This window comes from Ruditapes philippinarum, unplaced genomic scaffold (assembly GCF_026571515.1).
Source record: "Ruditapes philippinarum isolate M1 unplaced genomic scaffold, ASM2657151v2 ctg705_1_1_1_1, whole genome shotgun sequence".
In the NCBI taxonomy this organism is placed as follows: domain Eukaryota; kingdom Metazoa; phylum Mollusca; class Bivalvia; order Venerida; family Veneridae; genus Ruditapes; species Ruditapes philippinarum.
The window spans coordinates 363,062-379,282 of record NW_026864294.1 but is presented as its reverse complement, the minus strand read 5'-3'; the positions used below and the strand labels follow the sequence as shown (position 1 = coordinate 379,282).

At 31.6% G+C, this 16,221-nt stretch overlaps 1 protein-coding gene across 49 annotated transcripts in view; it reads left to right on the top strand.

The window, feature by feature from the left end:
• LOC132725103 (coiled-coil domain-containing protein 169-like) overlaps nt 1-11,206 on the top strand; it is a 29,076-nt gene extending 17,870 nt beyond the window's left edge. For 27 of the 49 annotated variants that reach the window (XM_060710162.1, XM_060710128.1, XM_060710125.1 and 24 more), the window contains 5 exons: nt 107-148; nt 2,347-2,442; nt 2,957-3,111; nt 3,523-3,660; nt 8,276-11,206. In XM_060710162.1, coding sequence (XP_060566145.1) covers nt 107-148; nt 2,347-2,442; nt 2,957-3,111; nt 3,523-3,660; nt 8,276-8,372 — 528 coding nt within the window. In that variant the 3' untranslated portion in view covers nt 8,373-11,206. Of the gene's footprint in view, nt 1-106; nt 149-2,346; nt 2,443-2,956; nt 3,112-3,522; nt 3,661-4,936; nt 4,956-5,874; nt 5,950-6,756; nt 6,884-8,275 lie in introns of all 49 variants that reach the window. The other 22 variants (XM_060710166.1, XM_060710165.1, XM_060710164.1 and 19 more) reach the window with 6 other exon arrangements.
• The last annotated feature ends 5,015 nt before the right edge of the window (nt 11,207-16,221 follow it).

Genomic DNA, 16,221 nt, shown 5'->3' with positions numbered 1-16,221 from the left:
GAAAATAATATCGTAAGTAATAATAACATTACAATAAAGCTATTTTAGATTAAGATGGCATTTATATTTTCTTATCTTATATTTGTACATGTATATACCATTACAGTATATTCATCATCTTAAGAGAATTTTGGACATAGAAGCTAAGGTTACTTGCTGTTGTAGAATTTAATAATATGATTTTTTTGATATTGTAAATCCATCATTCTAACACAAAAAGCTTTATTTCTGACGTGTGAACAGAAATTGTGTGTGTTTTCGAAATGTTTGCCTTTTTGTCATTCTTCATGTAACTTAAAGTTATTTATCAAATATTGAATAAGGTTGCCTGCCTTCCAATTGTTAGTTTAATGTTTCATTTGATATGTTTTATTAATGTATCGTTGCGTTTATCCCTTAATTATTACTTCATGGGGATTCACATACCAGGGTTGATAAATACTTCCATGAAATAAGGCTATCTAAGTACCGAACAGTTGATCATTTGTACCCAAATGTTGTTTTTTTTCTCCGAATGATATAAGGCAGGACCTACCAATACCATACTATTTATTTTCCTTTTTCCTTTTTAAGGGATAGCATTTTTTGAAGAATTAAACACCTTACACCCACCTTTCCATTTTCTTCAAATTTTCCCTTTATGTATTACCATTTGTACAATTATGAAGCTATTTCAATTATACAACTGTTGTATATTTTGTTTAGTACTGTTTTCTTCAATAACAGTATGTGGTTTTTACTGCTTTTGTTTTACTAATGTACCACTTATGTATTGATTCAGCGATCAAATGGGAGGGAAGCGGTAGCCTTTTGGTCAAGATGCCTCCTAACCCAGGGATCATGGGTTCTAGCCCTACTCGGACCATAATTATGGTTCCTCATATGACATCAGTACTGGTTAGTTCCAGGAAGCTGACCCCAAAGTGTTTGATATAAGTTGCAAAATCAATCATTTGCAAGAACTTGTTTTCCAATCGAGCTCAAATAAATATGTTTAAACTAATACTAGATATCACATTATTTAAATTGCAACATTGCTTGCATCAAATATTATTTTAGTGTTGATGTAAAATAATGCACAATGAATTTAAGTGATAAGTGCTCTTCATTCATATAAATAAAGGTAGCACTAATAGGAAATTAGTAGGTGACAGACAGGTTAGGATGATTGAATACTTAAATGTATAAAAAAGCTAGCTTATGAAAGATCTATATTGTACTTTGGAAGATACCATACCTCTCACCACTTAACAGGCTAGAAAGTACTTTCATGCCATCAACAGTTTTGGTATGCCTGCCTTAAAGGGACATTATGCTTAAAAAGCAAATAATTTTTTCTTTTTGTTTTACAAAGAGCAGACATAAATGTTATAATGTTTAAGTAATAGTTTTAGAACAAGTTACATGCTCGTCAACTGAGGAAAGAAGTGCTGCACATAAAATTATCTGTCATTAATGTAACAGAATGTTTATTAAGTAGTATTTTGACATCCATTCAAAATACTAAAACATTAACTTTGCTCATTGCAAGCAAAATACGATTCAGGTTATTGGCCAATTAGTAAGTTTTTTTGAATCTATAACAGGACACCATTTGAGAAATTTTCTGAGACATAATGGGCCTTAAAAACTTACCACTAACTAACTTATTGTCCATATGTAGTTATTTGAAAAATCGTGCCTTGAATAGTGTCAACTGTAGACCAAGATATTAACTTGAAGATAATTTATCTTATGGTTTAGTTTTCGGAAATCTACTCTCCAATTATCTAATGTTAAAGAAAAGCTCCAAGCTGAATTAATTACACTCGTTAATTGCTTTAACCATGGAACTAGCTAAGGCCCTTTACATGCTATGTGAAAGCAAACACAAAAACGATTACAAGTTGATTGATGCTCGTGCAATCAAACAATTTAGAAAAAAAAATTGATGCTCGTGCAATCAAACAATCTAGAAAAAAAAATGGAAATTGTAAAGATGTTTTTAACTAGGCGTAGTCTTTTCAATTTTTGATAACGTTAGAGTAAACATGATCTCATTTTTATAAGTAGTTAGTTATATCCATACACATTTGAAGCGTATGTAAGCTAAAGAGACTTTTTTAAAAAATTATTATACACGGATCTTACTGACATTTTTATGGCTTCTTTGCATATTCGCACTTTATTTAGTTTTATCTGTTGAACTATTGTTTCCCATCTAGGACACTTTAATGTAATATAATTGTACATATATTTTTAAATCTTTGTCATGCATCAAAAATATTGATATGACTTTGGTTTAGATGTTTACATTATATTGATAAAATTGATAAAACGTAGATAATTCTGTCTATTTGTTTTAAGGCAAATCCGGCAATGGTGAAAAACATGGAAAAAGAGAAAAACTTGCTCTATAACCAGTTACGGGACTTAGAATGGAGATTAGACCAAGAATCCAAGGTATTTTGAAAGCTTTTTAAATGTTTGACCTAATAATAAAACTATCAATTTTATTTTCAAGATAAATGCCAATTATGTTGAAAAACAAGAGGGAGTGTTTAGGAATATACTAATATTTTACTGAAACATTTTTACACAAAGCATTTGACAAATCAACGGTTATTATACATTCAAAGCATTCTTTGGCCTTACACTCCAGCCCTCGACAAAAGCCATCCACACATTATCACTATTAAAGTACCCATTCAGGGCATTGTTAATGAATTTCGAAAATGTAAATAGGTCTGGAGGGAGATAAAACGAAAAAAATTGCTAACAAATTAGGTCAACCCAAAACATAAACTGTGTAACTATAAGGAATAGTAAGAAAACGGCTCAGAGGAAGAGGACCAAAACGTAAGAAAAGGGGAACAAATACTTGAATGATTCGTTATATTCATTTTGCTTGCAGACATTCTAAAATAGATATGTAAAATAAAATAATGTAAAATACATATATTTTACTTAACATTAGGCTTACCACAAGGCCAATGACGAACGAAAACAGTATGTCGTAGAAATAAACTCCACCAAAGGAAACATTGATGGAAATAAAGCAAGACAACGAGCTGCAGTTAATCTACAGCAAAGAGAAGTAGAAGAAATGTCAAGATCACCAAGGCTTCTAGGGTATGTTTAGAAACACATTATGTTATGTTACATTTTGTACACATTTCATGGAAAAGATAATAAATAATTAGCTTCATTGCATAGGATTATTTGTTAAAAGTAAACATTATTATTTTCAGTTCATCGTTGTGCCATTTTACAGTCTTGTTAATAGTGCATTTGAGGTTATTTGAACAGTTAACTCATCTGTTATTTATTCAGTCTGTTAAGTATGTTCACCCTTGTTCCATGTATATACAGTAAATGAAATTGACTGTTTTAAAGTTCTTGATCACTTGCTTGAAGATTGTTTTGTCTGTAGTCGTATCTGTCTGTAATTATTTCTGTTGCTCTTTTGTTTCCATGTTCCTGTTTATCTGTGCTTCTGTTTTCTGTCATTCATCATCACTGCTCACAACACTAAACAAATAGTTATACTGAAAGATTTAAACTGAGACAACACCATCGATCACCTGATAAAGAACAGAAAGATCAGAAACTTACTCCAAGACTGGCAAACCATGTAGCAAGTCGAGTATCTCAAACTTCGAGAATTTCAAACGATTATAGGTACTGCTTCGTGGCAGTGATTATTCAAGATTTCTAATGCATTTTGCATGTAATGTTATGTATTTCATATTGCTTGTTTTCGATATTAACAATTCCAATTTCCTTTGTTTAGACAAAATAGAAGCAATTGAGCACAGTTTTAAACTAAAATGGTGTATTGGGTCCCTCCGTTATGTTAAATTTGATATAGTATAACTATATAGTCTGTAGGCCAGGTTTCTTGGAATTGTAACGCTTAGATTTTAATGTTTGATATTGAATACTTAAGATTGTTTCCGCTCATCTAAAGCAATAGGCTTTAAGATATGGCAGTCAAACTTAACAAGATAATTGTCAGTGATCGACAAATTACTCTTACAATGTGTCAAAGGTAAATGTTATAGTGTCCTTGTAATTTCTTTAGTTACAGTAGGGTTATGTAACAGCTTCTTATCATGATAGTAATACTATATGTGGTTTGCAGAAATATTCCTCTTAATTTTTTAACTTTTACACAATTTCCCATGTAAGTTCCGTCGAATAATTGATAGGATATCTTATTTTAAGACTATACACATTGTGAGTACATATTTGTAAAATATTCCCGTTTTGCAGTAACCATGTGTTTTTTTAGTTTTCCAATGTTGTAATTCAACCATCTATGTTAGACCTTGTGAAAAAGTTCACTTTGTATTTCGCTTTACCAATCTTAACATCAAACCTTTTCTGCAGGGAATTTGTTTTCCCGTAAACCACTCTTGTTTTCACTCATGTGCCCTTAATGATGATCTGTTAAGACTGAAATATGTTAGAAAATAAAATGAAATTACTACTGATGCATGAAATAATTCTTAATTCAATGCTGTATTAAGTTTTTTTTCCTTAAAACATGTTTGAACTTAGTAAGTGTGCGTGTTTGTGATGAGTGAGAAATATATTTCACATCTAACAATTCGAGCATTAACCAGTTGTATAAACATTGAAAAGAAAAATTTAAGATCCGACGAAAATTTCTATTTATGATTTGTGTTTATTACTTGAGTTTATTGAGATAGTAACAATAAGCCCTTACTTGGCCTTATAATTTGTTTAATGAATATGTGTCGATTTAAATCTAGAACCAACCATTCAAAGATTTAGGTATTTCAATATGAACACACAAACATTGAGCTAGCAACTGTACAAAGCCTGGTCACTATAAAGGTGGCAAAAGCAAATCATTGTTAGATTCCAGCTGATTATGGGCTAATGTTGAAAAACAAATATGCTTAACTTTATTCTAAAGTTTTATTTTCAGATTAAAGAAACAAATAAGGGTTAGATATTCATATCAATCTTTAAATGTTTGGAATAAGGATTTGAAATAAAATGTGAATTACTATGGTTGACGGTTATTATTAAAGTGTCTTTATTTAATATCATATATTGGTTAAAGTTTGATGTAACATGCTTTGTGAAATTTAATTTGTCTATTTAGCTACTTATTTATGTGAAAACGCTTGTTTGAAACCAATTTTGTGTGAAGTATTGTTTGCGGAAGTTGATTTAATAACTCGTTTTTGCTTATTATTTCAATAACAAAAATATTTTGTAAAAATGTTTAGAAATTACACAGTAAATCATATAAACTCTATGGAAAATTATTGTAAAGAAAATATACAGAAAGAGTACAGACTTATTATAGATGAGAGCATATTATATTTATGTAATGTCTGGTAGGTTAATTTGTAAAATATTATAATTCAGCACTCTGGAGGTTTCATGCATTTTATGTCACATATAAAACCAATTAATTGTTGATAAATATTCACTTGTATCAAGTGAAATCATAATTTGAGCACATTTGAAATATCTCGACTGAATACCATAGTTGTTACAGTACTGTATGAGCTCAATAAATATTAAAAAATCTTGTCATCATTTCTCCTTTGTAATGAAATGAGTGTTTTTCTTTGTTTGAACGTTTATTTACAAAATATGGGCAAATTAATCATTTTACTGTGATTGTTTTCAAAGTTTTGTTGATAAAGACGACCTTTTCAAATGCATAAGATATCTTTGTGTGCATTAAAAATAAAATCATTTTGCATTATAAAGGAAACATATGAATTGTTGGATCCATTGTAAACAATGTGTATATTACCTTTGTAATAAATTTCATTCGACATCAAAGTGTTTTGGAATATATGTTAACAAGCATTTTCAAGGAAATATTAAAATTATTGATAAACATAGTTCCAGGTTTGGTAGACGGAGACATAATTCATTCAATCCAAATTCAAATATGGGATCTCGTGTATCAAGTATTAGGTACATGTATGGTTTAAACGATTGATAAGCTGCAAAATCTGCTTCTTAAAGTGTGGCAAATTGTCTTTTTTTTTATAAAATTTGTCTTTTATTAATAATCATTTTCATATTGGTCATTAAATAAAATTACATGCAGAGAGAAAATCAATGACTTTGCAATTATTCAAATTATTCAATAGTTATATAACGTTTATAATGAATGAGTGGTATTGTTTTAAGAAGGACTGATAAGACAGAGAAATGAATGAATGCTTTCTGAGGCCTAAATTCTCTCTTATACAAACATTTTTCCTTGAAAACATTAAAGTATAAAGTTTACCAAGTATATAAAGTAAAATATGAACGTATCCCCCAAACAAAATCAGCAAATTAACAGTATTTTATTGCAGATTGGTATTGATATGAGTCATATCCAATAAATCAAAATTACAATGTGGTATCATTAGAGGAGATTTATTTCAGAAATTTGCCACATACTTTAAGAGATTCTTTATCCGGGAAATGCTCTGTAAACAGTCATATTACAAAGTAACGGCATACTTCTAATTCTTAATGTTTTTGGTATTATAAAAACGTTAGTTTATCCGGAAATGAACATTTTCTTCAGTCATGTTTCTTAAACGTTTGTTCTTGCATGTGCATATTTTGTAACATTAAAATTAAAGAATTAAAACTATGTAGCTTTAACAATTATTATAGCATAAGTAATGATATAAAGTTGTTACTTTGTCGTAAAACTGTTTACAATGCTTATGAATATGAGACATATAGTCATTTGCTTAAATACATTAGGCTATTCATTTTCAGAAATGACGAGTTTCTTGCTCAGTTTTTTGGAAAAAAGGGTGATGCTAAGTCAGCGAGTACTCACAAATCTGGCAGAACAGTCAGAAGCGTTAAGGCTAAATAAAAAATCACAGTTTTTCTCTTTTTTGTATGTCGAAAATGTAACATGACTGTTTTCAGTGTAGCCCTGTTTCTGCATTTGCGGTGTCATATATATTCAGCACGAAGATTTCTTTGATTAAAATCAACTGGGAGAATGGTGAAACACTGACTTTTTATATGTGTCTTAACTGTCATCCTTTATGATATGTTTAAAAAAAATTTAAATCAAAATGATTGAAAACGTCCAATGATATACAAACATTTTACATTCTGAGAATTTAGAATCAAAACCGCAAAATAATTTTGATATATATTTATTTTTGAATTGCATAAGGCATATTATGAACTGTGAGAATATACTATGAGATTATTTTACTTTTTTGAGTACAAATACTGATCGAATTCCATAGGACGAGTACACAGCTGTCAAACGAGACGCTGTGTATGAGTCCAATAGATTCAGTATTTTTCTCAACGAGTATTATGACGTCTTTATTTCACACCACCGTTGTTTGCACATTTTATATGAACTTTGTTTCTTCAAATTTAATATGAATTGATATTTTGGACTTGGAAAGTAAAAATGAGGCTTGATATAGTATGATATTCATTTGATATAGATATTTTAGGATTAAGAAAATGAAAACGAGGCTACATTGAGTACGTTATACATTTGATATGGATTTGTGAACTCTGTAAATTTAAATGAGGCTAAATTGATAAGATTGCATCAAATAATAATTTCTATCAGAAAATCACATGGTACAAACATTGAAAGTCCATACTTTATTTATTATCATGTGTGAATTGAAATACAATATGGACGTATTGCAAGACATTAAAAAAATGATATACTATCGAAGTTGAAACGACGGAAAAGTAGGCATTATAACCACCTGATCATTTTCGGTACGAAAAATGATTTGTTCTTTTCGTGCAAATGCTGTTGATGTCAGCAATAGTAAAGGCATGCATATTGTTTCTCTATAAATACACATACTATTCAGATTTATCAAAGATTCAAGTTCTTGTTTTAAAGTTTCATTTTAACAAACGGATGTGGTTATAATGTATTTGGTATTTTATTCGGAATCTTTTTGTTTTGGTGGTCTTTCTGGTAAATGTGACATGGTATATATTTATATAACACATTCTCATTTAATTTTATCTCGGGCTGTTTGTGGCATTAAAAGTGTAATTATTTTAAGTAATGTAATGGCGATTTGTCGTAATATCCACAAACCACGAACTGGCCTTCTAGTAAATATCAATATGTATGTATTCCAGGGTAATATTGTTATTAAATACTGAAATTCATTTAGTTTTCATAGTATTTCGAACTGGAAAAGAAGGTGCTTATAATTTTTTTTATTCATTTTTTTTTTAAATTTTTTAATTATTAAATAAATGTTAACATATTTTGTCATTTTATTAATAGCAATATACCAGAGGACCAAAGAATAATCGACCCAAAGAGGGGACCAATAAAAAAGACAGCGGCAGTGAAAAACTTACCAAGTCTTGAAACAACTTGATTATTGGAGAAATAGATACGCAAAATTTATCAGAAAAACATAAACACTCTATACATACGCTTTAGTCAGTATAAATCAAATGTCAATGACTGTTTTAAAGGTACAGGGACCTATATACAAAACTTAGTAATTTACAAATGCTATTAGATAGATAAAGTATCAAAGAGTTTTATTCATTTTGTATATAGATATATTGCACTGTGAAAAAAATGAACATGGGATTTTATTGAAGATTGTTAAAGTGTATTTTTAAAATAAATTGTTTTCTCTTTTTGTACATAGACCGTGTATTTTTCAATGATATTTAGGTATTTTAAATATACAGGATATGTTTGTTTTTCATGTTGCTGCAATTTTATTTTGTTTTGTTGATAGGTGCTTTCCGGTGATTACCATTTTATTAAAGATGTACATGTAATGAAGTGCTTTTTGGCTTATTATCTAAATCTTTTTCAGGTAAATATGCCGTATAAGTATATCTTTACAATCTAATTTGATAGAATTAAGCACTACTGTCATACTTTTAACAATTCGTTTATGAAAAATACAGAATCAAACATTAGATATATTTCTGTACTTAAAGTGATTTTGATTTGACTACAAAAGTACAAAAATACTAGTCAAGGTTGAACCAATTTTAGATGTTTGTTTTATTTTTTTAAAGATTTTTTTTTATCATCAAATGAAGTCTGTCACTTCATGTTTAAAATTTTGATTTTTTATAACGTGTATGTAATGTGTTTAAGGAAGCATATTGTACTTTATGTCCATTAATATTCTAAGCTTCAGACAAGTGTTTCTGCAACCGCTTTCCTCCTGAAAGGCATATTTTGCCTTAGAAATGCTTTTATTTTTAGCTCACCTGTCACAAAGTGACAGGGTGAGCTTTTGTTATCGCTTTTCGTCCGGCGTCCGTCCATCGTCCGTCCGTCGTCCGTCCGTCCGTAAACTTTTGCTTTAAATGACATCTCCTCATAAACCACTGAGCCAATTTCATCCAAACTTCACAGGAATGTTCCTTTGGTGGTCACCTTTAAAAATTGTTCAAAGAATTTAATTCCATGCAGAACTCTGGTTGCCATGGCAACCGAAAGAAAAAACTTAAAAAATCTTCTTTTAAACAACCCTAAGAGCTAGAGCTTAGATATTTGGCATGTAACATCTTCTAGTGAGTGTCGACCAAGTTTGTTCAAATAAAAGCCCTGGGGTCAAAATGGGCCCCGCCCCAGGGGGGTCATTGATTTTCCCTATATGCATATAGTAAAAACTTAAACAATCTTCTTTTAAAGAACCCAAAGAGCTAGAGCTAAGATATTTGGCATTAAACATCTTCTAGTGAGTGTCTACCAAGTTTGTTCAAATTAAAGCCCTTGGGTCAAAATTGGCCCCGCCCTAGGGGGTCATTGATTTTCCCTATATGCATATAGTAAAAACTTAAAAAAATCTTCTTTTAAAGAACCCAAAGAGCTAGAGCTAAGATATTTAGCATGAAACATTTTCTAATGGGTGTCTACCAAATTTGTTCAAATAAAAGCCCTTGGGTCAAAATTGGCCCCGCCCCAGGGGGTCATTGATTTTCCTTATATGTGTATGGCAAAAACTTAAAACTCTTCTTTGAAAAAACCCATATAGCTAGAGTTTAGATATTAAGCATGAAACATCTTCTAATCAGTGTCTACAAAGTTTGTTCAAATAAAAGCCCATGGGTCAAAATTGGCCCCGCCCGGGGGTCATTGATTTTCCTTTTTTGTGTATAGCAAAAACTTTAAAATCTTCTTTGAAAAAACCCATATAGCTAGAGTTTAGATATAAAGCATGAAACATCTTTTAGTAAATTTCTACAAAGTTTGTTCAAATAAAAGCCCGGGGGTCAAAACTGGCCCTGCCCCAGGGGTGTCATTGTTTTTAACTATATGTGTATGGTAAAAACTTAAAAAATCTTCTTTTAAAAAACCCAATGAGCTAGAACTTAGATGTTTAGCATGAAACATCTTCTTATGGGTGTCTACCAAGTCTGTTCAAATAAACAAATAAAAGCCCTTGGGTAAGAATTGGCCCGGGGGGGGGCTATATACAGGTGAGCGACCTCAGGGCCATCATGGCCCTCTTGTTATATTTCAAGAGATCTTTCCTTTTGGTGTATTCTTATAGCATCCGAAAAGTTACTCATTGGCCTGCAATTATTCGAACCATCAATTACTTCTGTTGCTTTCTGGCAGTCAGTACAATTATAGTGAATTATGGTATTTTGTAAGGAAGTCTAAAATACCACTATTTTACATTTTACTACTTTTATGACAACTCATTAAACATTTATTGTTACTTTCTATTGTACCAAGCACTTTACTTTCTCTTAAACAATTATTTCAACATTATTTAATTCATCTTGACCTTTTCTAAAGAAGTAAAAAATTATTTGTTTCTGAGGCCTATTGTTACAGACCATTTTGGCATTGTTTTTTCCAGATTTACTTTCATACTTTCCGATAAGTTTTTACTGCTTATTATAATGGAATTTAACAGCTTTTTCAATAAACTTGTTGAATTTTGTACAGTCTACCTATTGTTGACACGTTTCCTGTTTAATCATACATATCAGTCATTAACGTGAAAATCGTTTATTGTACATATCTATATACATCCATAAATGGATTTCTACTGCAAGGCATCTATGCTTGTTTAAATTCGTCCATTTTAATGTATATATATCAATTAACAATTTTATTGCAATTTGTTAGTACTTGTGTGATTTTACATTATTCTGTGATTCATATTTTTATATATAGTTTTTTCTTTTGAATATATATCTATTAAAGTGTTAAGTAAAGAATCAAGTCTGGTAGAGTTTTTTTTAATGCCTTTTAAGTGCTTGCAATTCGTTCTTCGTCCGTCTGTAAATCTTAAATTTACTCCTCATAAACATCGAAGCCAATTTTATCCAAACTTAACAAGAATGTTCTTTGGGTGGCACCTTTGAAAATTGTTAAAAAGAAGAACTCTTCAGAAAAAACTCATTTTAATAACACAAATAGCTTGAGCTTTGATATTTATCTTCAAGTGGGTGTCTAATAAAAGCTCTGGGGTTTAAATTGGCCCATTGATTTTCCTCATATGTATACAGGTATTGTTAAAACAACAGAATAAATCTTCTTCTGCAGAGGCTCTAGCGTAGATATTTTGTATAAAAAATTGTCTGGTGGACCAATACAAATATTGTTCAAATTATAACTGGTCAAAATTGGGTATGTATATAGTAAAAAATTCGTCTTTAAAACGACAAGAGCTAAAGCTTAGTTTTTGACATGAAACTTTATCTAGTAGATCTCTACTAAGTTTTTATGCCACCGCAGCATCTGTGATGCGGTGGCGTATAAAGATTCACCTGTGTGTTTGTGTGTGTGTGTGTTCTATAGATTATATAGTGAACTTTAGAAATCTTCTTGTGAAAATTCACTAGTCCAATTTCAACCAAACTTGGCAGGATTGATCCTTGGGTGAAGGGCTTCCAAAGTTGTTCAAAGCATAAATCTGGTTGCCATGGCAATGAATTTAAAAAACCTTCTTGTAAAGACCCAAAAGGCCTAGAGCTTAGATATTTTGCATAAGGCATTGTCTGGGAGACCCTTACCAACATGTTCAAATTATAGCCCTGTACATATAGTAATATAGTAAAAACTTAAAATACCTTCATGTAAAGACCCAAAAGACATGAAGCTTAGATATTTTGCATAAGGCATTGTCTGGTAGACCTCTACCCAGATTATTCAAATTAAAGTCCTGGGCTTAAAATCGGCCCCGCCCCGGGGGTCATTGGTTTTCCTTATATGTTTATAGTAAAAAATTCTTCTAGCAATTGACAAATGCTAGATGTTAGATATTTTGCATGAAACATTGTGTAGTGAAACTCTAGCAAGATTGTTCAAATTATAGCCCTGGGGTCAAAATTACCCCCGCCCCGAGGGTCATTGATTTTCAATATAAACATTTAGTAAAAAAATCAAAAAATCTTATTGTCTGAAGATACAAGGCTTAGTGTTGTATTAATGCGGTGACATAGCATTTTTCTCAAATGCAATCTTGTTTCAAATTAAAGTCCTTGGGTCAAAATTGACCGTGCATCAGGGGTTCATTGATGTTTCTTATATGTGTGTAGTAGAAGAACAAATCTACTTCCATTATACTAAAGAGACTTTAACTTAGATATTTTGTTATGCAACATTGTCTGGTGGACCTCTACAAAATTATGAAAATTATAGCTTTTTGGTCAAAATTGACCCCGCCCCGGGGAAACATAAATTTTCCTTATATGTGACTTCCAACCAGTTAATTTACATAATGACCCATTGACTCCCAGATCACCCATTGTCTTCCCGTAGCAACCGGTTACTTTCCATAGCAACTATTGACTTCGTAGCAACCACTGACTTTCCATAGCACATATTTTGACTTCCTTAGCAACCAATGACTTCCTATGGCAACCATAGACCTCTAGCATTATAATGTAATTCCCTGTTTAGAAAATACGCTGCGACGTTTATCTAATCAGTTTTAAGATAAACGTGAAAACATTTATTTTTATTGTTTTGATTCACAAAATTTCACATGTAACTATGACTTGGGCTGAAATATTTTGTTAATATATAACGGACATGCACTCTCATAAGGGAATGACAAGTCGTTTTAACTCTAATATTTTATTCTGGTTCTTTCGAACGCAGTAAGTTACTACGGACAAGCAGATATAGTGAAAATTACGAAAGAACACGTAATAGCGGTAAATTGAAAAAGCAAATCAATGAAAAGAAATGAATTACGCATATGGACAATGTATACTTTATCGCTTATTGCAAATTATTCCCAGAAAGGTTAATAAAATGTTTGAGAAGTCGTATACGCTGCATCCTGTCTGAGGTACAAATATTGGTTTACTCACCCATAAACCTGAAATATACGTTCCTTTTGCACAATTCCTGTTACTTTCTGCGTAACTGGATGCACCCGGTGATTTTTCTCAAACAATGGATAAGGAGGTAACATGTACTTGTGAATGTATTTGCAAATTAAGCAATTTTCGTGAATTCAAACCAAATTGCAAATTGTTCGCTTGGTAACTACACACATGGTTCCTAGAGTCTTGATTTAAAAACGATTTATTTAATTATTTTCAAAATGATCTTGTCCGCCTTCTATCGTATGCAATGCAGAGAAAATGCATTTACAACCAAAACTTAACAATTTTCATAACAATACCAAACTTATTCTCGATCCTTATTTTTTAAGCTCACTAGAACCAAAGGCTCAGGGTGAGCTATTAGAATCAAAGGGGGATACTCCGGCGGCCGTCGTTATGCGTCAACAATCATCTTCTTCTCTGAAACCGCTGGACAGATTTACTTCAAATTTGGTCTGTAGCATTCTTGTGACAGTCACACCTAAATTTGCTGATATGATTTCAATTGGCCCCTTTTAGGGGTCAAAAGAGCTAAAAATAGAAAAACCTTTAGACATCTTCTTCTACAGAACCAATTGATGGATGATCACCAAACTTTGTCTGTAGCATTCTTAGGTACTCTTTTATCAAAGATGCTCATATTAATTTGATAGGCCCCTTGTAGGGGTCAAGGGAGCTCAAAATAATATAAACATGCATTTAGACAGCTTTTTCTACAGAACTTATTGATGGATGATCACCTAACTTTGTTATTAACATTCTTATAGATATCTTTAATTAAAATTGCTCATATTTATTTGATTGACCCCTTTTAGGGACTGCTAAAGCTAAAATACCCCTGACCATGGCATTTCTTCAAAAAGGAAAACAACTCGTGTTGGAATGTCTTTCATATTTGCTGATGAAATAATTTGAGGTCAAGACCTCTTATGAAATAACTTGAGCACATTATACAAGATATATAATGACTTAGTATTAAGCTTTATTTGGTTTCATTCATATTCACTTAATTACATCACTACATGCAGTGTTTCCTCTGGAGAGCGTTTTCTGCGTTTTTGACGCAATACTTTTGCATTTGACGCGGTAATATAGCCGTGCGTTTTCCGCATATTTTTGCATATTTTTTTAGTACATATTTTTTCTAAAAAAAACATGAGCATCAGCTGATCGGTCACATGATTTATCTTAGACGCTTTAGTGAATATTACGCGTTAAAAGCGTTCAGACGCTTCAGATTGTGGCGTCATTATCCGGGTAAATTCACAATGTCTGCTTCGGAAAAAAAGCAGCAAAGATTGACTTCATGCTTCAATAAAGACAATGTTAACGTTGATGGGGCGACAGAATCTACCGTAAACAACTCTGCGCCTATACCAAATGAGGTTCCCCAACCAAATCAATCGGCGAATGCTGAAAGAACTGAGAAATCCAAGCAAAATGATAATGCTCCAAAGCGAGTTTTTCGTACCGAATGGCTTGAAAGCAATTCTTTGGTTGCGGTATGATGGTAATAAAATGACTTGCACAGTTTGTATAACTGAAAAAAGAGACAATCCATTTACATTGGGATGCACAAACTTTAGAGTTTTGTAGTACCGTATGGTACTGGTTACGTGAGTTGACGGAAGTTGATGGAAGGTTCGGAACTAGTGTGTTAGGCTTGACAGTTGGGCGCCACATTAGTGTAATTTGTAACTAGAAGATGTAGGCAATTCCCAGCTTGGCTACGATCCAGACGTGGAAGGTAAGTCGATTGTTTGTATTGTCAAGGCCTTTATAATCAATCGCGACAGTTCTATATTGGTGGCAACGGTAATTTTTACGAATACCGTTCCGAAAGATAGACGCTACCAAAGCTCCATAATTTTACCGATTGGGCACGAATTTGCCCTCAAATAAAAAGTTGGTTGTCCCATACTGTAAACACCTTACATATTTTGCATGTGACATTTTGTGTATTCATTCACAAAAGTTATAAAGAAAAAATGTTCCATCAAAATTAACCCTGCTGTAGTGGTCATTTATCAGGTGTAGGATTCCATGATATTTATTGACTGACCGTAAATTTATGGATGGTCTAGAAATTTAAAGATCAATCCACCAATTTACAAATCTATATTCAATGTAAAATTTGCTGTTTTTAGTTTTATACTAGAATCCTCAGCTTCTGACGTGGAAGGTAAGTCGATTGTTTGTATTGTCAAGGCCTTTATAATCAATCGCGACAGTTCTATATTGGTGGCAACGGTAATTTTTACGAATACCGTTCCGAAAGATAGACGCTACCAAAGCTCCATAATTTTACCGATTGGGCACGATCGAATTTGCCCTCATATAAAAAGTTGGTTGTCCCATACTGTAAACACCTTACATATTTTGTATGTGACATTTTGTGTATTCATTCAAAAAAGTTATAAAGAAAAATGTTCCATCAAAATTAACCCTGCTGTAGTGGTCATTTATCAGGTGTAGGATTCCATGATATTTATGGACTGACCGTAAATTTATGGATGGTCTAGAAATTTAAAGATCAATCCACCAATTTACAAATCTATATTCAATGTAAAATTTGCTGTTTTTAGTTTTATACTAGAATCCTCAGCTTCTGACTAATTGTTTTATTGATTGTTTATATTTACAAAGGTAATGTGGTGAGTTTCATCTTTGTATGATGATTTTGCAATATTTGATAAAAGTGAAAATTGCAAGTCATAATATTGTTCCGAATTTTACCATACTGTTACATTTAATCATATAGTATATACAGTAACCTTATTAATTTTAACCCGTGGTTTTGAATTTTAATGCAACTTCTACTATTTTCTTACTTAATGTTTGTTAATTTACGGATTCAAAAATCTGTAAAATTATTTGTAGCATGATGAGTAAACTGTA